Here is a 25,981-nt window from a genome sequence, read left to right as displayed (position 1 = left end):
GATCACTGGATTGGGCAGCAGAAGGGTTTGGTTCAGATGTGAAGACAAAATGAGTCCAGAAAGCAGGGCTGGGAATGGGGCCACTGGGGCTGCAATGCTCTGCTCTCCCTTCCAGATTATGACACCCGATCCTTTTGCTGTGCTCGGATAGTGTGAAATTATCCTCAGGGGAATGCCAAATGCCGACTTGGATAGAGTTGGGTTGCTCTTTACATACTTGAGACTACTTTGTAATGAATCTCTGACACCACCTCAGTGGTTGTGCTTGTTTGGCAAAATAAGGAATGAGCATTTTAGTAGACAGCCATGCTGTTCAGACCAGGTGGAATATTTTAACCCTTACAGTTATTACAACTGTGCTTACCCTAAGTCCAGTTGGGACTGGTGAGCTTTGTTCATTCCCAACCGCGATACACGTTTACAGTATGGTCTTTAACATGTTATTTAGCCTCTGGTCATCTTGGCATTGAAACCTTTGCTGCCTTCCTACCAAGGACTTGAGTCTCCATGCTGCTAGCTCTGTCAAATCCCTGGCTTGCTGTGCACACAGGGAGCTTGGGGAAAGAGGTGATGCAACCTTGGTGATACCTGCTGGGCTCTGCCATCGTGGTGTTGCTGACTAGGTGGAGCTTTGCATGGGCAAGAAGTTGTCTCCTGGGGTTGGGTAAAGCTCTTGTGGATCTGTGGTCTGTAGCACGGACAGCTCTGCATTTTTTCCTTTCTTCACTTGAGACTGAGCTTCAATTCCAAAGTCATTCTGCAGGTCCAGGTCCTTGTTAGTGAGCTCTGAGTGGAGTTGGGAGACTTTATCTCCTTGCATTGAAGTAACTGGCTAATCTGAATATCTTGCTGCAAATAATGCAGCTGCACAACTTGAGCAGGTCAGAGGAGAGGGAAAAGAAAGGCTTCAAAGAAGTTAATGCAGTGCTGGAAGAACTTACAGCTACTTGTGTATTTAGGCAATGCTGATGGGTGACCAGAACAAATGGGAACTGAATTTGGCCTTGAATAAATTGATTACTAGACATCATTGTGGGGAGAGTCCTGGGTCAGGGTCGGTCTGGATTGCTTCGCTGAAAGACGTGGGTGTGCATGTGAAGGTCCCGCAGCTGTGGAGTAAAAACTGGCACGAGGCATTTGGTGGAAATAGGTTTGCTGATAGCAATTCTAATGCTGTGCAAGATAAACTTTTGTTTTTGGGAAAGGTTGTGGAAATGGTGGTCAAGTGTCAACATGTTTCTAAAGGGAGGCTCATCCTGTAATTGGAGATTCCCAGAAGATCCTCTTAACTGAACTTTCCTCTATCAGAGCACGCATTTGTGCTGCAGTTTGGGGGCTTCCTTGGAAGGCCTGGGTGGATTGTCCTTCCCAAGCAAACTGGTGTGTGATGTGTTGTGGCTCTGCTGGTCTAAATATTGCACCAGGCTGAGCAAGCTACTGGAACCATCCTTAGCAAGTCATCTAGCCCAGCTTTGGTGTGACACTCACTGTGGATTTTGCCAGATCAAGAGCTCTTCCTGCAGCATTAAAGCTATGTGTGCTGGGGGATGTTCTGCTGAGATATGCAAGGAGAGGGAGGAAGGGCTATGAACCTGCTTTATCAGTGGTTTACCTTCATTGTCCTTCTAGAGCAAAGCTGACTTAGGGAGCAGCAGCTTCCCTTGACACTTCTGTGTGTTTCAGCATTGTATGGGAACGTGCAGCAGGCTTCAGTACTCTGCATGGTTGTGATTTTATTTTTATTTTGTGGGTTTGAGTCGCTCTGTTCCTTTGCGTGGTCACATGTTGGAAGGTTTGGTAGAGTTCTCTGCTTCAAATAGCTTGAGAATGACAGTGTGTTGGGGGTGATCATGGTGGCCCTGGCTGGGTTGGGTGCTCTGGCACCACAGGCCAGAGGGAAGCCTCCATTTCCTTTAGAAATGGTCAACAAAGGTGGTTGTTGGTGTGACCGAGGTCTCAGTGCTGCTCAGTCTGGCTCTGGTGGCACTCAGAGGTAACACAAATGCCCTTTGTTCGCTTGATCTAGAAAATGGCACTCTGGTTCCCTCCAGAGTGGGTGTGACACTCATGATGTGCTGGCGGGCACAGCTTGCCCCAACCTGTGCTCCTGGGGAGGCACGTTCACTTCCTGCCGGACACCTCTTGAAGTGGCTGGAAACAGGTCTGCAACCTGCTGCTTTAGCAGCAGAGCTGGCCTGTGACCTGGCCACATGTCCAAAGGTGCTGCTCTCCGCTCCCAACTTACTCCCCAGAGCAGCCCCAGCCTCTGATGGGGCCGAGGAGAGGCATCCCTGCCCCACAAGGAAGGTGTTGAAGGAGAAGCGTCTCCAGTGCTCCAGTGTCACTCCTTTGATCTCTGACAGGCTCTGCAGAGATCCCTTGGTGACCATGAGAGCGACAGCCAGGGAGGTAAAGGGGAGAAACGGGGGCTTGGATGGGGCTTGTGAACCTCACGTGTCCTTGACACACGAGCCAGAGTTAAACTGTGATTGGAAAGCTGGACGAGGGGCGGAAATGTGAAGCGTGTCCTTCCTGCGGGCCGCTGGAGGGGCTGTGCGAGCCCGGGGGGACCGGCAGCTGGGAGATGGGTCCTGCTCCGCTCTTCCCGGCCCAGGTATGGGGGTGCAGTCCCCGGGGGGCGGTGGGAGGAGGAAGCAGAGTCTGTGCTGAGCACATTGCTGAGCACGTTTTTCCAGCTGAGCGGCGGCGTGTGCCGCGCTCCTGCAGAGTGACTCTGCAGTCTGCAGGGCATGGCTGCGCCGGAGGGACCCGGCGCGGGGGGCTCTTATCGCTTCTGCTTTCCTGGTAGTCATTTGACTTCTTTGACTCGCCTGCCGGGAGAGAACAGGGGGTTTTCAGGGCTAGATAAGGTAGCTTTTAAGAAGTTCTGAAACACTTGAGGAAAGAGGTGAATTTTTTCCTGACTAAATATGTGGGGAAACAAGTATGAAATTGGAAAAACCACAACAATGAGGAAAGGGTAGAGTTTTGTTGATGGGGGAAAGTAAGAGAAAAGGTGTGTGGGGAGATTGGTGTTTTACTTGCTTGGTAACTCAGAGATGTGTATGTTGCTAAATACTGAGCACTGTCTTTAAGCAGATTATTTGTGATATATAGTTGACCTTCACACTAAGTCACGCTGCCCTTTTTTTTTTTTTCTTTATAACTGTGGTTTTGAAAGCTCCTAGTCAGTGGGGTAAATGAGTGATTAATTTACCATATCTTAGTTACCAAACTATCTGGTCTGCACACTTACAGATGACAAAGCTAGTGATAGAATAAAAGAGTGAGAACTTAACGGTTTATAAGCAACACTTAAATGTTTGATAAGCCAGCATTCACTTCAAACTACAGGAAATAATTTTCTTCAGATTCTCCAAGGTCAGATCTTCTTTTTCTTTATTTTATTAAATGTTACAAAAGAAGCACTGAGTTTATTCCTGCAAGACCCTTAGGATTCTTTTGTACCTCTGCTGTAACCAGAAGGGTTGCATTTCCAAATAGTCACGAAGTCTGTGTCAGCTCTCCTGGCCTCACAGAATGGGCCTATGAAAATAAAGACTTGACCATAATAAGAAATAGCAATGCTCTTGGCCTCCTCTAGCGCAAAAAGAGATATCTAAAGGAGTGGCTGAAGTGCTTCACTGTACCTTTGTACCTCCAGGGCTCTTGTTGGTAGGTCAGCTGCAAGGCTGTGCAAGTGGGCAGGTAAAGGGAAAAACAGAATGAAGAATTAAGTGTAAAGAGTGACAGCAGTATGCAGGATGCTGACAAAGTAGCAGCGGATATTAAAATGTGGAGCAATGTATCCAAAAAATGTTGTTGGGAGGTTTTATTCTGACTGAAACAGAAGCGATGGGATATTTGTGCACGAGGTTCCACCCAGCAAAAAAGAAGAGCAAATCGCAGAGGTGTCTCCACCATGTGCTCAGATGACAAAGCAGGAGAATTCACTGTCTGCAATCATATTGAATTTCATTTCCCAACTCCCAGCTGAACCTTGAGAGCTCGGGGGAATACCGACTATGATCTAATGCATCTTTTGAGTGCTCAGAAATCCATGGCCACTATGGAGGGTCTTGCACTGATCTGAACAAAAGGGGACTTTTCTTTTGGCTTCCCAGTCTCGGGTGAACTCAGCTCTCTGCTTTTTTGGTTTTTTAATTGAAGAATGATAGATGTGACATTTGCACACTGTGCAGGGAAGAATTTTCTGTAAATGACCCATGATTTTAAATTTTTAAACTTAAACATCTAACAACAACTGTGGAGATGATTTGGAGAAGACTTGGCAGATTACAGTGAGATAACCCTCTTGTTGGAGTTGAAATCTGAGTTGATCTAACTGCCAGCAGAGAAGTGGAACCAAGCACAGTTGGAGTTTGGAGGGTGATTGGAAAGGCTTTGTGTTTGATTAAAACCAAGCAGATAGCCTGGACCAGAGGGAGGGAACATCTCAGACTGTGAGTCTGATGATTTGTAATTCAGTTAAGAGATTTAATTATGTTGTCTTCACTGTGCTACCTTGTGTATCCTACATCCCCCCTGCTTGGCCCTCTGCCTGCAGCCCTAAGGTGGAGAGAGCCTTGCAATTTTCAGTTCCTGGAGTTTTCAGATGGATTTATGGCATCCTTGACTGATATTATGAGGCTTACCCATGATACTGGTGGTTTTGAGGAGCTGGGGTGGGATCCCCTTTCATGGAGAGACTGGATTTCTGGCTGCTGTAATGGATTTTCCTCTGTAGAGAGAAGGATCTGTCCTGCCTGCTGCTTATTGCACTTGGGCAAAGCTTGGCTGTGGAGGCTGAGCCTGCCCTTGATGTGCACACAGATAGTGTGACAACCCTTTCAGAGGGAAACACCATCCTATCTCACTTTCCACAGTATGGGATCCAGTTGGCTTCTGGGCTCCACCAGAATGGTTCCTGTGTTTCAACAAGAGTCTTTAAGACATGTTAATTTTGCTTGATTGTGCCTGAAATTTTGCTGCCTGTTCAATATCCGGTGTCTTTAAAGAGCAGTTAGGGGAGGATGACTGTGATCATTTGGCCCAGTTTCATGTAGGGTTGGTCTCCTGGAAGGCTGGAGGTCTGCAGTAGTGTCACTTCAGGCTTACTGGTGATTAAAGAATGGGAGGCAGAGCTGGGTCACCAGCAGCTCCATGGGAACAGTAATTGAGCACCTTTAAGGTGCCCTGCACTTCCTCTGCAGTTCGTTATTCGGTTCATGATTAGGAATGTTGGGACTCTTGCTTGGAGCAACAGTGTTTTGCTGCTTCTCCATTTTGGAGTTGAGGGAAGGGGTTAATAGGAGAGAACACCCAGTGTTTGTTCTCTCCAGTGCAAGCACTGATAAGTGGATGGGAGAAACAACAGCCGTGACCTTCCAGTTATTCCTTGTGTGCCTGTGCACATGTGAGTGTTGGATTCACAGGACTGTGTTTGGACAGTTCTCATATTTCTGGTCAGGCTGACCAGATGCATTCCTCAAAACCCCATTGGCATCTGTGGCACTCAGAGAAGAGACCTGGACCCTCTTCCACAGGGATCTCTGTAAGGTGCTCTTGCTGGACACAGTGCCGGTCCCACTGGTGCCCGTGTTTAGCCAGTGTCACAGCCCTGCTCTGTCAGTGCTGCTCCCCTTTGGCCTGGAGGAGACTGAACATCAGCATTAAGGTACTAATTTAGTGTTGGTGTGAAGTTAAAGTTACAGAACTGTCTCAGACAGGTAATGCTCTGACTTTGGAATAGGTAATTTTTTTTCTAGAGGTGTTCCTCTTACAGCTTGGTGATCATGGAGGTCTTCATTCCTTTTCAAGTACATAAGCAGTGGCCCCACAGCTGAGCTTCACCAAACCCACAGGTGCTTATACACTGAAAACCTATTTCAAGCATTTGTTTCCATGTGGTTTGTGGGAAATTGATGTTTAGCGCTCACCTTGACTGTAGCTCTTGAGCTGGTGTAGGTGACAAGGGTGTCTGAGAAGGAACCAAACCTCTCCTCTGAGTGGAGAGTAGAAAATCACTTACTGGGGTCTGCTACTCTGGATACCCTTGCGGAGGAATTGATGTGGGTGCTGATAAACCCTTCTGCAGATTTTTCTTTCTCTTGCACAGACCATAGGTGGTGTCTTAGGACTTAACCAGCGTCAGGTTAGGATTGATCCATCTGTCTCAAGCTTCAGCTTCTCTTTGAGAGGGGGTAAGGATACTTCCTACAGTAAGTTAAGAGGTATGGGAGGTATTCGTGTGGACCTGGCAGCTGGATAGGGTTGGGAAAATCTAAGTGGCTGAGAGCTGGACCCTCCCCGAGCCTGCTCAGCAGGTAACAAAGGAGGGGAACAGGAAGCAAATGAGATCTCAGGAGTGATTTAATTGGCCATGCTAATCTTTGGGTTTGGGGTTTCTTGCTTTGCTACTTTTTCCTAATAAACCTCGCCCCCTTCTCTGCTGGGGGTTGCTTTGAAGAGACCTGTAACTGTCTCGGGAACCTGTGCAGGCACTGCCTTGGCCTCTGAGGATGATAGAGGTTTGAGCTGGAATGTTGCGTGGGACAGGGAAGAGATTCAAGCACCACTGGTCTCTTTGCAGCACGTGGTGGACTATGTAATTTGGACTTTTTCCCTCTCTGGATCGTCCCTGCTGGGCAGCAGGTCAGGAGGAGAGATACGAATCGATCCTGCCATCCACCAGCACTTCCCTTCCCAGTCCCTCTCCTGGGGCAGCCAGCACAGCCCTGCAGCTTTCGAGCCATTGTGATCGAGTTCTGGTCACGTCTCTGCTGCCGAGTCCCCGTGTGACCTTGGAGAGGTCATTTTTTTTTTGCTGACGTCCGAGTCTTTTGTCTGCAAAACGTGGAGGATGATTTGGTTACAACTTCACGGGTCGAAAGCCAGAACAAATCAGCTGGTGTCTTCCTGTAGCAGTGGCAGTGTGGATGAGCCCTGTGTCCCAGCGGCTGAGGAGCTCGCTGTCATCTCTGCTGGTACCTGTGCATGCAGAGGCGCAGCCTTTGCTCAGCACACCGGTGCAGTGGTATCAGGCAGCGTGCTTTGGTGACTGGCAGGTGACATAAAGCACTCTGAGGTCCTCTTCCCCCCAGCTTGGAGAGCAGGAGGGTAATTGGAGCTGGTTCCTGCTGGTGCTCCGCCTGCGGCCGCGCGGCCCCTCGGCAGTTATGGCTGCAGGTTGCTGTAATAACGAGTCAGCGTTTCTCTTGCGTCAGGGATAATGAGCTGCTCTTCAGCCACTGCCTCCTGGGCCCTGCCAGGAGGAAGCAGTGTCCATGGTGGAAAAGGGGGGCTGGGATCAGGCAGTGGGTGGTGGAGGTCCCTTCCCAGCTGTAGCTTCTGAGCAGGAAGAAGATGGGCTTCCTGTGAGGGTATTTGGATTCAGCACTATAAGTGTGGCTGGTGGAGGAGCCCCCTTGGCAGTGTGCTTCCACAGGGAGTGGGGGGAGCAGTGGAGGGGAAATGGGGGCTCACAAATGGGGTAACCTTCCTGGACCTGTCCCAGATACCTGAATAGCAGCAGGAGCCAGAGAGCCCCTGGGGAGGGGGTATGTGTGTGGATGCATCAGCTTTTCTCTTTAGATGCCCCATTTTAGCATACGGGCTCCTCCTGCGTGTAAAAATACCACCAGGCAAAAATTGAGATGCTGTATCCACCCCCCCAGCACCACCTAAAATCAGGACAACTGCCCTCAATTTAGTTATGTCTCCTGGGCTTTTTGTGCAGCAACTCTGGGTATTGGTGCTCAGAGCAAGCACCCCTGTACCACATCTGCACCCTCACTTGGTGGTCCTGAAAGGGGCACTCTGTGCCCATCCTGACACTCTGCCATGCACCCTTGACCTCCTCCTGCTCACTGCTTCCTCCACCTCCCTTTCCTGAAAACGAGAAGAGTCGTGGAATGTTTTCCATTGAGATGTTGTAGGCTGTGTGGATACTGTACAAAGCCCAGGAAGGATGGTCATGGGCTTGGGAAATAGCTGGCTTGGCAGAGACAGGCACGACGGTTTAAGAGATCCCTGGTTCCTGTGGTGATTATAATCCCTTTGTTTAGTCACCAAGTCTTTCTGATTTTGGGCACATACTGAGAAACCAAAGTGTCTGCATGCAAGAAGGGGAAGGAAATGTGAGACCATAGGGCCCAAATTTCCTAGGCCTTCTTATTTGCATTATGATACTGTTACTTCTTGCTCCTTCCCCCTGGGCTGACTTGAAGGCTGTTTAGTGTTGGCCCAGCGGGGCAGGCAGGGCATGGCTGGGAGGTGCGATGCAGGCAAGGGCAGAGCTGCCTGGCTCCCACGTAGGGACTGCCTCTCCTGGGCAGGTAGCTGATGGGATGGTGGAGAACTGCTGTGGAGCATGGTCCTACAGCTTCTGGCCTGTGTTGGGAGACCTGGCATCAGGGTGCTTTGGGAGGTAGCAGGTGGGAAAGCAGGATGTGTGGTGGCAGGAATCGGTGTAGCTGGTTTGCTGGCTTCGCCTTTCTATGTTGGGACTTCGCTTGTCCAAAATACCAACCTGATCTCTGTACCTGGGTCTTTTGTGTTTGATTTTTAACCTCGGGAGAGCTGGGAAGGGAGCTGACCTAGACAGGCAGCCTCAGTCCTGCAGTGTACTAGACAGGCTCCTTGGAGAGCAGTCCGAGGAGTTTATCTTTGCCCTGCTGGCCACATGTGTTTCTACCTCCTTCCCTGCCATGACTTTCTTGGGAAAAGAAAGCGCTGCCTGATTTAGACTTCTCTTGGGCACCTGGGGTGCTGCCCTTAATTGGCAGTCTAATTTTTTATCTAGTCACTTGTGCTTGCAGGGGAAAAAGGTGTCCCACAGGGTCGTTGTGCTTGACAGTCCCTGACCAGCCCTGCCTCAGATGTGTACTCCCAGGAACCCTGTTTTTAGAAGAGCAAGTCCTGCAGACTGGTTGCTCTGTCCTTCTTCTCAACAGTGGGGAAAACTGCCTACAAGCCCAGAGTTCTGGATCTCTGCTCTGGACAGCTTGGAGTCAAATCTGTGTTAATTTTAGGTGTGATGAGTTGGACAGGAGGTCTGACCACTGTATACAAGTGTCATTCCTCCGCAGGAGTTGCACTGGCAAACCTCTTGAGGTGAATGTGAGCTGTATCTGCCCTCGACCACGATGTGTGGTCCTTGAATTCTACCGACCTCAGCCACTGAGGAGTTTCACTGCTTTTCTAGTAAATGTGGTGGCAAATCTGCTATTGAGTTGTGGCTGAGCTCAAGAGGAGCCAGGTGAGCCTTTCCGCACATCTAGAGCCAGATGGGGCAGTGGGGGATACAGCAGTGAGATGAGAGGAGACCTTGAGGGAGTGCGGGCTGGGAGTTGTGGTGGTGGTGTGACTGACAGGAGATGTTGCTGAGGGGTCACCTGCAGCTGCTGCCTGGTTTGGTGGCAGTTGTGGTTTCTAGATGTGGGTCCTAACCTGGACCTCTTGTGAGTAGTTGGTTCTGCTGCAGTGTGTGTTTGAGGAGTTGGTTGGACAGCCTAGCAGGAATGCAGACTGGAGAACTGCACCCATTGGGGTATGGCAAAAGGGCAGTGATTGCCAAGGCCTGTAGTTCTTGGCTGGCACAAAGGAATTTCTTTTATCAACCTTTATATTGTTATTATTTTATTTTGCTTTTTGATAACAGCTGATATAGCTGAGCGAAACAGGTGGGATACCAGTGGATGCATTTGGGTTGTGGGCTGGTGGAGGATTGCAGTAGAACATGCAGTTTGCAAAGGATCCAGACTGGTGCTTGGAGGCTTTTCTGGATGTGTTGGATTGGCCCTGATATCATGCCTTCAAATGGCCACAGACCATAACTGTGTAATGTCTTGATTTAGGGCTTTTTACTCCACTTACTACTTCCTACTCACATGCGGGATGAAAACATCCCTGCCTGAGGATGCTTTGAACATGGTGCACTGTCAAAGGTAAAGAAATAGAAGTTCTTTGTGTGTATTTTTGCTGTTTTGGCACTGGCTGAGCCCAGGCCAAAGAGCATTGCCCTGTATGAGGGATAGTCCTTGTGACTTTCCAGCTGAATGTGTGTTTTGGGTAGCTGATAAGCAAGAGCCAGGGGCCTGCCCCTGTCCCAGGAGACCTTGCCTTGCTGGCAACCTCCCTTCACCCTCCTCTTCCAAGATACTTGAAGAAAACAACATAATGTATTGCTGTCTCAAAAGTACTGTTTTCATAGCTTCTGGGGGAGCCTTTATTAACAGGGTTTCTCCACATTGTGTCCTGTGTGCTCCTCAAATGAAAAATCTTCCATCTCGTCCTTCCTAGCTACTTCAAGAAACATCTTCCCAGCAAAAAATAGGGTCCTTCAAGAGAAGGACCTGTACCTCTAACTGGAAAAAACGTGGGGTGGTCGTGGGGTTGAATTATCTGTGTCAGAGTCTTAACTCCCCCAGACTCCACAGCAAGCTGTGGTTGCTGACAGGGACACCTGAGCTGGGAAGGGGAAGGCATTCTTCTGGGGTGGTGGGTGATGTGCCAAGGCACTGGGTGCCCATTTGATGATGGTTGGGTGCTTTTGGCTGCCTGTTCTCTGGTGTAGGTGCTGTGTTAGAGCCAGGCACAGCTGCTGATGTCCCTGGTGGCTGCGAAAACCAAGGACCATGAGGAAAATGCTCACTTGGCTTTTGCCTTGGCTTCCACCTGTGCTCCCTGTTAGATGTTCTCTGCAGGTTTCCATCTGATATTGCTGCTCAGGGGAAGTGTGGGGGTGCCACCAACTAACTCATTGTGTGGATCTTTGTACATCTCAGCAACCTCTTTTATTGCTCAATGCTGTGTGTTAGAAGCCAATACAGAAGGTTATTTATGAGAGCAATGTGTTCAGGTAAACACAGACTCCTTCAAAATCTTTCTCACAACAAGTAGTTGAATCGAGGTGGGTTCCAAGCTGGATTGATGTTTAACTTGAGATACTAAGAAAATACTTCCTCTATTTAGCTAAAGCAAACAAATCGAGAGAGGAGACCTTTTAAATATGATTCGCACTCCAGCTGCAACCAGTACTGAATTTTTTTCTTTCTTTTTTTTCTTTTACAGATATATTTCCAACTGACAGCCAGTCTGGTATGTATTAAGTACAAATGGAGCTCTTCAAACCCTCTCCCTTGCCTTCCCTGCACTTCTCTTTCTGCAGAGCCAGCACTAACCAGATACAGAAGACTGGTAGAAGAATATGCAATGGGCATTAATTTAAAAAAAAAACCACAAAACAATAAAACAACAAAACACCCAAAAACCCAAGCAAAAAAAAAATTCTTAAAATACAAACCTCTAATATTTTGGCCATCCTCATATGGCAGTGACATCTTTTATGCTTTCATATAGTGATGACTAAACAGCTAGGAGGTTACTTTCCTCCCATACATTGTAGCTTAGCAAATTTGGGTTTCCAGGGTGAAAGAGTTTGGCAACCTGTTGGTCTTGGTCATCAATCATAATAGAAAAACATTGACATGTCAAGATGCAAATGTAATTCAGACTTGCTGTTGTTTATATATTACTTGTGTGTAACTGGATGTGTCCATGAACCTGAAGATGTGTATTTGAATTTGCAGTACTTTGGAAAGATTCAGACTTTCCCTGTGGCTTGTAGTCTGTGTTGCTGTCTAGTATTGCTGTTAAGGACAACGGAAATACAACAGTGTTGCCATCAGTGCAAGACCAATGAAAACTTCCTGGCCCCAGTAGTGTGTGCACATCGCTGGGAGGGACGGAGCAGAAATGGATCGGGGTCCCTGAGAGGAAGGGAGGCTGCTCTGGGTAGATCCCAAATCAGAAAAGGAATGTAGCCAGTATTGATGATCTCAATTCTTGCCTTTCCCAAACTGCCAGAAGGTCTTCATCCAGGTTAATGTTCTCAGAGTGCCAGGACTGAAGGAAAGGTTTGTGATACCAAGATCTGTCCATAAGATCTTGTCTCAGATCTGTAGTGCCATGTGGAGTTATTCTGTAGCAAGGCACTGGGAGTGGGAGTCAGTGCCTGTCTTGGCTTTGTGCAACCCCAGGCACCTCTGACCTCCATCTTTGGCTTTGCATGGGATTACATTTCACCAGTTCATGGATAGTGTGAGGATAAATTGCTGCTGATTGTGGAAGCATTGCATGATTAGGATTTGGAAGTATGGGAGTCAACACCATTGTCTTAAAGCTGAGTTCAGTAAAAGAAACTTGCTGGTTTAGAGCAGTGTGGTGTAACATTGGAGACAGTGTAATTTATCTTCTGAATTGAACAGAGGGCTGGGTGTTGTGGATGTGTTTCCAGAGCCCTAGCCAGCTAATGAGGCTGTGGTATATAACTGAATCCACTGGATTAAGGCTTTGATTCCACATTTGTAAGTCTCAGGATTTTCTTGCTTTCATAATGTGTGTAAGAGTGACATATTAAGACTGGTTTTGAAGGAGCAAAGGTACATTCCCATGTGTTGAGTTCATAAGAGGCTTTTCTCCACCCTGCTTAAGATCTGTCTGTTGGGTGTTGGATTTTGTCTGCCTGTGCTGCAAAACTCAGAGATGTCCTTTGCTTAGCACAACTCCATCCTCTTGTTCTCCAGCTGGTTGGGGACCTCCAGGGTGGGGCACAAATGTATGTCTGCAGCAGATGATAGTGCTTCAGAAAGTGCATGTTACATGTCAGTAGTGTTACAGAAAATGTTACCTACAGACCTTGGGGCTTTTTAACAATTCTGTATTTTTTTAGGAGATGAGTGGAAGCTCAAACAGGATTCCTCTTTATAGTAGCTACACAGGACACTGTATAGTCTTTCTCCAGAAAAACCTTCTCCAGAAAAACCTTCAAGCTGGTGCCATGCCTTTTCTTCCCATGCACTAAGCTTATCTGGAAGCCCTGGTATCTCAAACCACAGTGAAGTGTGAGCACAGCAGGCGAAGGCAGAGCAGCGCTGGGAGCATACCTGGCACCAGAGCTGTTGTGCACTCCTCAAGCTGCTGGGTTTGACTCCCTCACCTCCCTTTCCTTGCTGAGGTTATTGAATGAGTTAATTTGCTCAAGTCTGTTACTGCAAGTCACTGAGACTCCCATACCTATGTCAGTGCCTGTTTTTTAAGGTTAATCTTGTAAGGTCAGATGAGTCTGTATGGGCAGTTTTCCGTCTGAGTGAAAAGTCTGTTGTTCTTCCTCCCAACGAAGCAGTTAGCAGAGTGATGGAAGATGCTAAGTTGCAGTAACAGGGTTGGGAATTGCATGGGTGAGGAGCCCGAGCCAAAAATCAGCCGTTTGGTAGGCACAGTAGCTGCAGAGTGCCCCAAAGCGTGTTCCCACTTGTTAGTGATGGATGCCAGAGGCGTCCTGCCCTCAGCCTTGGTGTCACGTGTGAGCTCTATGGAGGTGGAAGGGCAGCAGTGTTTGCGTCCTGGTTACCTAATAGTGTTTGGAAATACAGTAGTTGTTGGAGAGAGGCCTCTGACTTTCCTTCTGTCTGGCACAGCAGTTCCTTGGTCCTCTCCTCTCCCACATCCACCAACTAGATTTGGCATCAGGAGAAGCCCCTTCAAACCGTGTGATCTGGAGTTCACATGGAAAACTGAGAGACTGTTAGCACCCTTGGGAGATGCAGGGCTGGGCTTGGCAGGGTGGTGGCAGGGCAGAGGGACACTGATATTCCCCACTTCTGCTGTTGGAGGAGAACTGGGGGAGTACATTTGCAGCTGGGCTTCCTGCGGATGTGTTTGCCCTGAACACCAGACCCCTCTCTGAGGTGGCTGATGCTCCACCTCCCAGAGCCTGCTACTGTGTGTGGTGGTGAAATTTGCTGCCTTTCTGAAGGGAATACTTCTATCACTTCAAGCAGACCTCCTGCTGGCTTCGTGTGCTGTGCCTGTGCCCTCCTGGCCTCATGTGCCACAGCCAGCCCTCCTCCTCTCCATGCTGGAGGATCCCAGACTTTTTAGTCTCACCTCTTGAGGAGCTGCCTCTGGGTGGTTTAATTGCTTTTCTTTGACCATCTGTAACACTGCTGTGCCTTTGTTGAAATCCAGAGACCAGAGCTGACTGCAGGGTGCAGTTGTGAATGTGCTGGTGTTCAAGAGAGCAACAAGTGATGCTCTGTCTTGGTCTCACTACTCCTGATGACTTGTTTTAATCTGCTGCTGCACCCCGACCTGTTCATTTTGTACAATTGTCAGCTGTGGCTGGGATATCTTTCTTGAGTTATAAATACCCCTTTGAATTAAACGCTGTGAAGTTTTCCATAAAGAGATGAGGGTGATGTTACCACTGCAAGGAAGTAGTTTTTAATCCTTTATAAAGAAAAGGAGGGGAGATAGATCTTTAAATTAGGAAAGTGCTGTGTTGCTCTCTTTTTTAATTGGGTATTCCTGACTTCTTTGGGAAGACTGATTTACTAGGTTGTTTTTTATGCTGTGTATTGACACAGGGGAGGCAGCCACCTGTAGCACTGAAATTACCTAGATTAGAGAGAGTGGTTTATGCACCAGGATCAATGTGATTGAGCACCCAGGAAGGAAGTTGGCAGGGTTTTTTTGTATCAAAGTTATTCAGAAAATCTGGAATTTCTCTGTATCTGGCTTAAGGTGGGAGGCACAAGTGAGGATGTTGTATTTTGTGCTTGGACAGCATGTCCTGAAATCAGCTTGGCTGAGGTACAGTAATCCTTAAGTAGCAAAAAAAGAAACCTTTCTGCTTGTTCTCAAAGATGGCAGGGATATTTAAGTGCCTTGTCATGGTTTTAATGCTCTGGATTTGCCAGCTGGAGGAAGTCCCCATACCTGCACTTAGTTTAATCCAGGTGCTTATGGGACTGTAAGATTTTTCTCAGCTCATTTCTGGAGACACTTTGCTTAGCAGGTGACCTAGGTCTGGCCTCCCTGAATTCCTGGGAGCGTTTTCTGCACTTGCTCTCCTGCCTCCAAATCGTTCTTGCTTTCCTCCACCCCAGGAGACAGGGCTGGATTTCTGCCTGGTGGTGGCTCTGTGTTCCTTGGCTTCACAAGCTGAGCTGCTGCTCAGTCTCCTCATTATATGCAGTCAGGGAGGCAGGTCTGCAGCTGTCCTGGTGCAGGCTTTGAGGGCGAGGTTAAGTGGTCACTGCACAGGGGGCACTCTGGTCCTACTGAGATGCCTCTGCAAAAGTAACCAAAGTCAGGTACGGGAATCAAAGTGGGAGGAACTAGGAATGATGTTACTTAAATTACGTCACAGTTTCCTTTCTAAAAGCCCCTTTCTTTGAGATGACAGGTTTTTCCAGAGGCGTATTTTGTGCAGAGGTTGCACTTTAGCCTTGTACGACCCCTCACCCCCTCCACTGGCGCAGTGGGAGCTGTGCAGTCTCCTCACAGACAGTGTGAACGCTTGAAGCTGGAGGGTCTCGCGGCAGACGCTTGGCTCTCCATTCCTGTCTCTTCATTGTTAAATATTTACAGTGAGACGTACCAGATGCTTCCCAGGAAGGGTTTTGTCAGCTTCCAAGTCCCCAGCTGCAGCTGCAGAAGAGGCTGACGGCCATTAAAGGGATCATGTCAGCACGACAGTGACCTCCTCTCGCTCATGCTGTGGGTGCCACTGGTTTTGCTGTCTCAGTGGCCACAGTGGGATGCGGGCAGAGAGCACCCCTCTGCTGATGACAAGAGATTAATGATGTCTGGTCCTCAGGCTTTTGTTTTTCCTTTCCTTTGAAGTTGTTTCACTGCAGTGGCAGAGGGAGCGGGTGATGCTCTTGGATTTTGTTGCTGCACATCTTTTCTTCTGGGACTGTCCACAGCAGTGGTACCCATGTGTGACTCCTGCGCTCTGCCTTCGCTCCCTCTCTGTTCTTGGCATGACAGTGTCTGTCTAGTTCACTTATCCACCCTGTGGAGAGAGGGGTGGGCTAACAGGGAGGCAAATTCCTATCACCAGCCCTGGGCATGCAGACTCCAGTGGCTGGAGCATTGCTGCTGAATGCCACTCCTGTGCTGGTCTCACTGGTCAGGTTTCCAGTGTGCCTCCTGCTTTCAAGATAAGGTCCAGGACCTTGGGCTGGGCCCTGTTTGTGGGCTTTGGTGCTTATCAGCTTTTGCTGCTGACAAGGTGACCCGATCTGCAGCACTGAGGATGAGGAGGGAGGGTCCCCCTAGCCTGGGCCCTGTGCTGGTCTGCCCCCCCCCCTTCCCCCCGGACAGCCTGTAGATGCACACAGGGCTTGCTCCTGTCTCAGTGTTACAGCTGCGATGGACGAAGAAATTCCCGGGTCTCATGGAGGTGGGATCTCCAGAGGTGGCAGGTCTGCTTCTCTGGGGGGGCCAGGGAGGAGCAGCCTCGCTAGGTCATCGTTTTTCCAACTAAATATAGTTGCCCGTGCTTTCATAAGGTCAGGATTTTTGTATCACGTGACTGTCTTATCCCGCCCGCCCTCGGTCAGAGTAGGGGATCGTGTGTCTGAATGGGTAATAATTAACTGTTAACTAGCTTTTCATTAGAGCCTGGCAGAACAGGCAGAGCAGTGCAGCAAAGACTAAGGGGAGCAGGAAACTGCTCCTGGTCCCTCCTGGAGGGTGGACACCCCCTTTTAATTTGCAAATCAGTTGTCCCCAAAGGTGAGTGGGTTGGGTTTTCTATTGTGTTTTATAAGGAGTTGCAAGTCTTGCCTTGTTCGTCTGTCCTTGCTGTCCTGTTGTTCCTGATCGTGTCACCCCTCCCTTCCCCCACTGTGAACTATCAACTGATCTCTGAGCTGGATTGGAGGAGGGCCTAACCCTCATCTCATCCAGGGTTTGGCCTGCCTGCATGCCCTGGGCCCCTGCAGCCTTGCCTGAGGTGCCCTGCTCTCCCAGCTGAGGTGTCCTTGCTGTGTGTAGCTGCCCTAAGTGGCAGCTGGATCAACTCGTGCCTTTTCTCAGGGGCCCAGCCTGTCCAGGATGGACTGACACAGTGTTTTCCCTGGAGCACCACTGGCTTTTTCAGCCCCTCTCCCTGAACCATTTAACCTGGCAGAGAGTTTGCAGGTGTCCTTGAAGGCTTTTCTGTCTTCCATCCTGGCAGAGGAACTGCTGGTTACATGGTCTGCTGGCTGGACACTTGTCTGCACTGGTGCTGGAGTAGCGTCTCCGCAGGGATGGTGGGGCGATGGGTGCCTTTTTCCCTGGTCAGAGAGAACAGGGTGGCTCAGCAGCTCTGGGAGCCTGAGCTAGCCCAGCTTCCTCATTTTGACAGTTTCTGGAGTCTGGTCAGCTGGATGACCTTGGCTGTGTCCCCTGTGCGATGCCTCTTGGTTTCTGGGAACCACTGGCTTTCTCAGCAGAGAACCCTTAGTTTAGGACTCTTTTTTTTTTTTGTAGAAGACTGGGGGGGGGGGGGGGTTTCATGTGCTGTCTCATTCTGCATGTGCCTGGCATCTCAGGGATTGTGTGCAGTGGTGTGAGCACGGATCGTGTGTCAGAAGTTTCCTAGAAATCCCCTTCAGGGAAGAGCATTGCTTGAAAAGGCAGTGGAAAGATGTCACTTGCCCTTAAAGAGAGTTCATTTGCTACCTTTAATAGTGGCTGTCTGTGCCAGGAAGAATCCACAGTGCCCTCACTGACAGTGTTAACGTTAGAAATGCCTGTCAGCATGTCTTAAGTCACTCCTCCTGGAGTGTAGCTTGGCCACAAGTTGAAGCATTTCTGTCTTGGGTAGAGAGATGCAGGGAGGATGATCATGCATTTTTGGTAAGTCCAGACCCTTCCTTCTCCTCCTATTGCCCTGGAATTAAGTGTCAGACCCTGCAGATCACTCACGTGTGCAGAGCTTGTAGCAGCTATGTGCATTTAAAGGAGCAGTGCTGTTCTTCAGCTCCCCGTAAGCAGGGCTGTGCTCTGTCTGAGCTCCTGCTCGCTCTGAGGGTCTGTGCAGGTCTGTGCTGCCTGTCTGTGCTGTCGGCAGAGATCAGCTCTGCACGTGTCTTGAGCTGCTTTACCTCCCCTTGTTCCAGGGCTTCTGGAAGTATCGGCTGAGGGATGTGAGAGCTTGGAGAGCTGGGATTATAACTTGTGTGCCCACACTCTCAGCCTGTGACAGAGGTGTCCTGCCTGTACCTGCCTTTATCCTGGCCTCTCTCCCTGCACTTTTCCAGGGCAAACTCACGAGCTCCCAGAGCTGCCTAGGACACCCAGGTGGGAATGTTCTCATGCTCTCTGTAGAGCTGTCAGATGCCCTTTTTGAAGTTATTTTTAGAGAGTGATCTTTGCAGCAGTTGCAGAGCTTACATTGCAGGGAGGTGTAGGCAGCTCCTTGCTTCCTTTACTGTTACAGTAGGGCTTGTACAGTGGAGTTTCTGCTGAGGAACTGTGGAAGATTGCTTGGAAGGCTTTAAGCCGTGGTGCCTGCAGCTTATCTCCTGCTCCAGTGGAACCAGCTTCCCACATGGTTTACAAGCCTGAGTTCTGCTCAGCCATGTGCCTTAAGGATCCAGTCTTCGGCTTGGTCCTGACCTTGCCGGTACTAGTGCAGCTTTTCTTGCATGTGCAGGAAACTTGTGATATTGCTGAAGTGTTCCTCAGTCTTGCCTTTGTGGACAAGGCCAAATGCTTCTAGCATGAGAGACCACGTCCTGCAAGTGGTGGGACCAGCTGTGGTTCTCTGCAGTCCCCAGGAACAGGTGAGAACCCCTGTTGTGGAGACACCAACCTCCTTATGCTGGAAGATGTCCTTGTGATAACATCTCATTTAAAGTTGTCAGAGAACTCCATCCTGTGCTCCTTTGGTTTCCCTCTCTGTGCACGCACACACCTCCAGCTGCCACTGCAGTTTGGTGGGAGATAAAGCCATAAAATGTTTCAAACCTAGAGGAGTTTCAGTCTGTGTGCTGAGTCTGTCCTGAACCTTACTGGCTTTGTGAATCTTGTGATGCCTTCAGCAAAATGTGAGCATGCCAAGCAGTCAGTGCTATGAATCCCAGGCTTTTCCGCTCCTGTGTGGAGCTGCAGCGACAAGTGTTACCCATGTCGGTCTGGCATTAGCTCTGACACACGGCTGAGGCGGTGCTGGGAGCAGCTCCTTGGGAGGCAGGCAGAGGTGGAAGCTGCTAATCGGTCTTGGGGGTATCTGCACCTCTCTCTGCACACAGGAGAGCTACCAGATCACTCCCTGGGCAGGCTGAGGCCCCCTCCCATCTACTTGTCCTTTCTGACCCCTTTATAGGAAGGATATGTTGCCCAGCACTGCTGCCTTGCTGATACAGAAATGGGTGCAGCACCCACAGTGGGCAGACAGTGTTTGTCCGTCCCTCAGGGCTTCTCTGCCTGTAAAGTTCAGGCAGAGATGGAGTTTGGGATGGAGTCTCAACAAGAAAAATCTTTGGCACGATCTGCAGCAGGCGAGCTGCTGGTGGGAGGGAAAGGGCTGTTTTTGTATTGTGGGTCACATCTGCCCTGCAGGACTGATCCTGCAAATGTCTCTGGAGAAGTTGTGCTGTTGGTGGGCATGAAGCTCAACAGCTGTGTCCTCTGATGGCTTGACCAGGCTCGGACTCTGAAGTCATGGAGCTGAGTTCATGGACAGCAATGAGTGCCACAGGAATGCCTCCGAATCTGTGTCTTGCCCCTGGTGCTGTGCAGGTAAGGCCACCCTGGGAGAGAGCTTGCTTGAGGCCTGGAGGAGGGACAGGGTTGGTACTCTTGAGTTTCCCATGTTGCCAAGGTGAGGATACACCTTTGGAGCTGTTATCTGTTGGCTCTCTAGGTCTCCTTTTAGGCCAAGAAAGGGATTTTTGCAGCCACAGTGGTGTCCTGACAGGCTTGGCTGTGGGTGACTGCCTCTGCTGGGTCTGTCTTATGGGAGTTGCTTTGCAGGTTGGTGCTGTCCCACCACATCTTTCGTGTGTGTCAGTACCCCAGGAGGGACTCGCCCGCCCTCTTGGAAAAACTCTGAGGAAGCTGTCTCCAGGGGAAACAGTTAATCTCAGGCTGATTTTCTCTGTCCAAACAGTGAGCATGTATATACCAATAGTGTGAGTGAGCAGAGGTCCTCTTAAGTGTAAGCTGTCTAATGGTTTGTCTTTAGTCTTCTCAGAAGTTGTCATACCTGGGCGTCAGTTGGTTTCTCAGGAGGTTAATGTAATACCTTGTCCTTGCTTTGTCATTTTGACTGGGGCACTATTCCCCCTCTCACTTGCAACCTGCCAAGCTCCCCCATTGCTCTGGGCACGGCTCACCTTTGCCCAAGCTGCACTTGCTCTTTCTCACCTAAAAACCTCTAGGGAGCATTGCCAGAGTGGGTGTCCTGTGGTGGTGTTTATGACCTGTGGTCTTCACGTGTGCCAGGACTGTCCCGTGGAGGATTGTTTGGAGACAGAGTAGTGGAGTGGATCCTGGTGGACTGCTGGGCACGTGGCTGTCTATCCCACACGGCACCCTCGAGCTACTGCTGGGGCTCTGGGGAAACTGGGGATACCAGTTTGGCTCTTACAGCCCCGTCAGGACCTGCAGTACAGAGCATGCGCCCCTGCCTCAGCCTCTCCAGCGCAAAGTCCGGGCTCTTGGCTTTGAAACCACCCTTATCAGCAGTTTCTCCTGTGCCAGGCTGTGGGCTGGAGCAGTGCGGGAGCAGGCCCGCTCCTTTCTGTTGTCTTGGCTGCTGGGTAAGGAGGGTGTGCTGTGTCAGGGATGGAGCATATGCTGGAGCTGAGGACTCTGTTCCTGCTGGGAACCTGGGCTGCCCTCTCAGGCTATCCCAGCTGATGCTGGGGTTCTCTGAGCCCTTGTCTCTGTCGCACATGAGTGGTACACCTGAAGTAGGTACTACAGCATTCTTACTGTAGGTGCAGGTATTTCTGCAGTATAATGCCAGGTCTCTGCCCATTGCTGTAGATTTATTCCCTCTCTTCATCCACCATCTATAAAATTCCATTGCAAATTACACTGGGATGTAAGAAAAGACAGGGAACCAGGCTGGCGGGTGTTGGTGATTTTCAGAGGTGAGGTCTCCTAGGCCCAGCTCAGTTGTCCTATAGCACATGTCCGTCTTGGGATGGAGGGACATCTAGCTGTGGATCTGCTGTCACTCTGGCTGGGCTGTGCTGTCGCTCTGCCTGGCCTTGTGCAATGGCTCTTCTCCTCCCAAGTGCGAGGTGTCACTCACCTGGATGCCCCCATGAGCTCCCTCCCCAAGGGCTGTGCCTCTACTGTCTGTGGTCTGGAGGAAAGCACGAGGTGTCTGCACAGCCTTGCCCTTGGTGTTTGTCGGGTGCATTGAGGAGCAAGTGTCAAAAGCCAGCGAGTGCTTTGGCTGCACTGTGCCCATGGGAGGGGTTTGGCTGCGATACTGGTGTTGGGGCCACTGTGGGTGCTCCCACCTGTGCCTCGTCCCCTCAGTTGCTAAGAAATAACCTCCTCATGGCTGGACAACCCTATGACTGGGCAAACCATCAGGTTCTGGCTGCAGGCAGCAGATCCAAACTTGAGACCTGCTTTTCTGTTCTTGGCTATGCCAGCATCTGTTCTGTGGCCGCAGGCAAAGCTGCTCCTTGCTTCCCTGCCCGCTGTCCCCTTGCCAGTCTCACACCACTAAAGCCCTGACTCCTGCTGCAGCTGTTTTGTCTGTCCTCTCACACAGTGAGGCCCTGTTTTTTAGGGACTGGTCAGGGAGTGTTAGTGCAACTGAAAATTACTTATTGCCAACAAATAAATGTAAAAGGAGGGTTGTGAAATTACCAGAGGTCTAAGACATCTGTCAGCAGCTTTTAAGGGCTCAGCTATGAACCAGGGCAGTATTTAGTGTCCCTCACTGCTTGTCCTGAGCTCTTGTGTGGGGTGAGCAGCATCCACTTGCTCCCCACTTCCCATGTTGATGCAGTGACAAAGGACAGTTGAGTTTTTGTACAAAGGGTCTTCTCAGCTGAGAACCACAAGATGTGTTGCTGTCCCTGTAGGAAGGACTTCTGAAGCCTGAGCATCTGGATTAACCTAAATGTGTTTTGGGTGCATCAGGTTTGGTTTTTAAGACACTTGTGTTTGCTAGAGTCTCTGCAAGGCAACATTAAGAGCAGTTTGGGGTTTGATGTCCAGGAGCTTGACTCCAGAATTGCTGATGGGTTGGAACTGGTGCCCTGGGTTAGGCTGGTGTGCCCTAGAGGGTGCCAGGCATGCATGGCTTCTGCTCACCATGGTCTTGGCTGGGTGGGTGGTGTGTCCAGCTGTCTGTCTGCCAACACTGTCACACCCTCTCGGTCTCCTACCTTGGTCTCCACCATGAATTGCTGGATCTCGACTCCATGCTGGCTTGGCTGTGCTGCCTGGAGCAGCCTCCTTCCCTCCCTCTGTCCCTGCCTGGCTGCAACCCTTTGTATTTTGTCTTCCGTAGCCTCTGCAAATGCTAATTAGTCTTCTCAGCACCTCAGCGAGATAAGGGATCCCTGTTCGTATCTTGCAGATAAGGAAAGCAGTAGAACTTGTTTGAAACAATCTCCTCCCTCTCCCACAAAGATGATTGAGTCTGTGGCACACACCTCTGCAGCCTGTGCCCCTATGGCCTCTTTCGCTTCGGTTGTGAGGGCACCATTCTTGACTGGCCCCCAAAAAAGCACAGGAACATCTATGGCCTTGAGGCTTCTGAGCTGAAGCAGCTGGAGGAAAAGGCTGGATGCCATTGCTGTGAGCCCTGGGGCAGCAGCATGGTGGGAGCAGGCGTCTCGGTGGGATATTCACAGGGAGAGAGGGAGCCCTGCTGCCTCTAGCCCAGGAAATCGGTGCCTAATCAGGCTACAGAGCAACTTCAGTTATTTCTTTCTGCAGTGCCAGTCATGTCAGTGCTGTTGGAGCAAGCAGGGGTGCTCTGTATGTGTGGAAAACTGGGCTGGCTGAGGGTGCTGTAGCGCCTGGTGCCTTTTCAGGCTGTTTTTAGCTGGTGACATCTGTGAACATTGAGGGGAGGATTTTGGGGGCTGTTTTGAAAGCACTTGCTCGTCCTCAACTATCAGGAAAGTTCAAAAGCCTTGTGGCAAGCTTTGTGCAGTAGAGCTGGGATTCTCAATGAAGTGCATGTGGAATAAATGAGGGACATGTGGGACTGCCACTTCTCGTGAGGGGAAGCAATGCAAGTGGGTTGGGGAGGTCCTGCAGGAAAGGGGAGGATCCAGGGACTCATCGGACAGCTTGGACTTTCCTGAAGTTGAAATCCCTGTGCAGATGCCTTAGAGAGAGGAACTGTGGAAGGGGAGTGAACATGGCTCTGTCCTGCCATGTCTGACTCTGCCTTATTGACACTTCAAAGTCTCCAGCTTTGAGCAAGGCCGGGCCAGCAGGATGAATCACTGGTTTCAAGACTCGGAAGGGGACCGGTTTTGATCATCTAGGCAAAGTTGTCCAGCCTTGCACAGGAGATCAAAGGCAGCTTTGAGCAGAGCTGAGTAGGCTACTTAGGGTGTTTCCTGGGGCATCCCCAGATAGCCTCTGCATTCCACCCACCCTCACCCTACCCCAGTCAGGGCTACCTTGCTTTTAAACAAAGCCAGTGAGTCAGCGGAAAAGCTCACTCCTGCCGGCTGTGTGGCACCTGGCTGTGTGGCACCTGGCACGGGCTGCCCCTCGAGGCAGGGGACAGTGGGTTCTCCTCTCCCTGTGGAGCACCACTGTCCTGGAGGAGACCCTCTTACCTGGTCCTTGGGCTGGTTTGTGTCGGGCAGTGACGTGCTGCTCTGTTGGACTGTATGCCCTGCGTGAGCCTGATCCCGAGATCTTGCAGCCAAACCTGTGAGGGGGAAAACAAATCGAATTTCTGTTTCTGCCTGTAAGGAGGTGATGTGTGAGCAGGAGCCAAGATGGGTCATGGTGGGGTTGAAGTCTTGACTTCCTGTGAGGTCTGTGGTGGTGTGAACCCCAACAGTTGCACTCTGATACGTTAAAACACCCCAGAGGCACTCTGGTGCCTAAATACTTTTGGCCGTAGCAGGATTTGGGCACTTCATGGATCTGGTTACTTCTCTCTGTATATTCCCTGTTATGAACTTGCTGTCCCCTGCTGGGATGCTGGAGTTCAAATCAGGAGACAGCAGTGCCTGTGTGTGCATCCCTCCACCGATCCCTCCTCTGCACCCTGGGGAGGGCTGGCCATGGCGTCATGATGGGCCTTGGCTGTTCAAGGGCGTTTGCTTTGCTGTTCAAAGCAGATCAGGTTCTCTGTGGTGCTTTGCAGAGCGAGCTGAGCTCCTCGAAGCCCCTCCTCCCTGGCTGGCAAGGCTGAGTCGGGAGGGCAGAACTAAGTCAGGGAGTGCCTTCCTGCAGCAGGATGGGGTTAAAAGTCCATCTCTTGGCCACCTGGATTGATTTTCTGATGTTGTGATAGGGCCCTTAGGAGACACAGGTTGGGAACTGGCTCTGTTTCCTCTTCACCTTTTCCTCTTAGCCCTCCTTTGCTGAAGGGGGAGCTGATTTGCTTCCTACCTGCTTCCCTCCAGAGCCAACATTCCCACAGCTCTCAGCTGTGTTTTTAACAGTTTTGTTCTCCTCCTCCTCTTGCAGAACTTACGACTCCAGCAAAAGTGGTGAGGGCTGCCAACCCAAGACAGCGGAAAGGAAGTAAGGTAAGGCTGTATCTGCTGTCCCTCTCTGGCCTCCAGCTTCTGGTGCAGTTGTCAGTGCTGCACGAGCATCTTGAGGGCCTGGAGAGCAGACCCCTCCCTTGGCAAACCTGGTTGTGGAGGGGCTGACATGCTGGCATGGCTACTTGCAAGGGTGTGGAGGAAAACATTGTGATTCTCCATCTCTTCAGCATTTTAGTGGTCTTGCATTATGCCTTGTCTAGTTTTCTGCCCAGCTAGGCAAGGGAAAACCTTCTTACCTTCTCTCTCACGGGGAGGTACTTGGAGCAGTCCTGAATGTAGAAAACCTCTCCCCCCACTGCAAGGACACCCCAAGTTCCTTGTGGGCTCAACCTGTGCCCTGTTTTGCAGTGCAGGCAGGGCAGCAATAGTGGTGTGTCCACAGGTCCCTTCTTCCCTGTGTTATCTGTTCCTCACTGGCACATGGAGAGCCAGGGTAATCGATTTCAAACAAAGCAACTCCTTTGGAGGAACCTGGCCAGTCTGTTCCAGGAGATCAGTGTGTGATGGAGGGACAGTTACTGCTGAGGATGTTACATGCCAGCGAGGGCACAGCAAGGGACATGGGTTGTTGGTGTTGGCTCCCAGCAACCAGTGAAGAAGGATCTGCAGCTTGATGGGACTTTCCTTATCTTTTCCATTTTGGAGAGAGGAGGGCCCTGGGGATGGAAGGTGCTCCTATCTGTGAAACAGGCATGGCCCTGCACTGGAATTGGTTTTCTTAGGAAGCCTGCCTCCTGAGGAGAGGAGCATGGCACCTGAATGTAAAGATGTGATGTCCTGAGGAACTCAGTGACTCCAAATTAATGCAGAAATAAAAACCCTGCAGGGGCAATGAGGAGTTTCTTTGCCCAGATAAACTCAGTGCCCAACCACGATTCATTGGTACCTGGGCAGCTGTTTGGATTCTTTCCTCTGTCCACTGGTTCTCTCTGAAATGTGAAAGGTAGAAATGATGGCAGTGGTGAGGTCATTTACTGAGCAGGGAAGTGACCAGTGTTCCCCATATGGGCATGGGGTGACTGGAATGAGGGAGATCCCATCACCTGCTTGAATTTTGTCACCAGTAGTCCTGCTAGAAAATCTGTTTGCTTTATTGTTGGCATGTGGGTGTAGTTGGGCACTTAAGTGGAGCTGTGCTTGGCTGTGACCTGCCACTAGGTGGAGGAGGTTCTTTAATGGGATGTTGTTGCTTCAGTTGGATTTAGAGTGCTGGAGGCCGAGCGCTTTCCCTGTCTAAGGGATGGTGCTTATGGTGAGTTAACCTGGGCTGCTTGCCTACCAATGCTGCTGCTGAGGCAAAATGAGGCTTGCAGGACTGGTGACAACCTTGTTACAATCGCTGATAGACATAGTTTTTTGGGATTAATTCAGGGACCCTGCCTGGAGGGGAGAGGGGCTGTGTATATGCAGTTTGG

The 25,981-nt window shown here is 50.2% G+C and overlaps 1 protein-coding gene across 4 annotated transcripts in view; it reads left to right on the top strand.

Moving 5' to 3' along the window:
* Nucleotides 1–2,530: 2,530 nt before the first annotated feature.
* LARP1 (La ribonucleoprotein domain family member 1) overlaps nt 2,531–25,981 on the top strand; it is a 34,746-nt gene continuing 11,295 nt past the window's right edge. Inside the window, exons 1-3 of one of the 4 annotated variants that reach the window (XM_027643058.1) lie at nt 2,531–2,614; nt 11,074–11,100; nt 24,484–24,545. Coding sequence is in view for 2 of the 4 variants with exons in the window: in XM_027643056.1 (XP_027498857.1) it covers nt 19,521–19,584; nt 24,484–24,545 (126 nt within the window). In the remaining 2 variants the exon portion in view is untranslated. Of the gene's footprint in view, nt 2,615–11,073; nt 11,101–16,489; nt 16,588–17,644; nt 17,698–19,489; nt 19,585–24,483; nt 24,546–25,981 lie in introns of those variants that run through there. The other 3 variants (XM_027643056.1, XM_027643055.1, XM_027643057.1) reach the window with 3 other exon arrangements.

This window comes from Corapipo altera, unplaced genomic scaffold (assembly GCF_003945725.1).
Source record: "Corapipo altera isolate COAL_440 unplaced genomic scaffold, ASM394572v1 75, whole genome shotgun sequence".
In the NCBI taxonomy this organism is placed as follows: domain Eukaryota; kingdom Metazoa; phylum Chordata; class Aves; order Passeriformes; family Pipridae; genus Corapipo; species Corapipo altera.
This window is presented reverse-complemented; position numbering and strand designations above follow the sequence as displayed.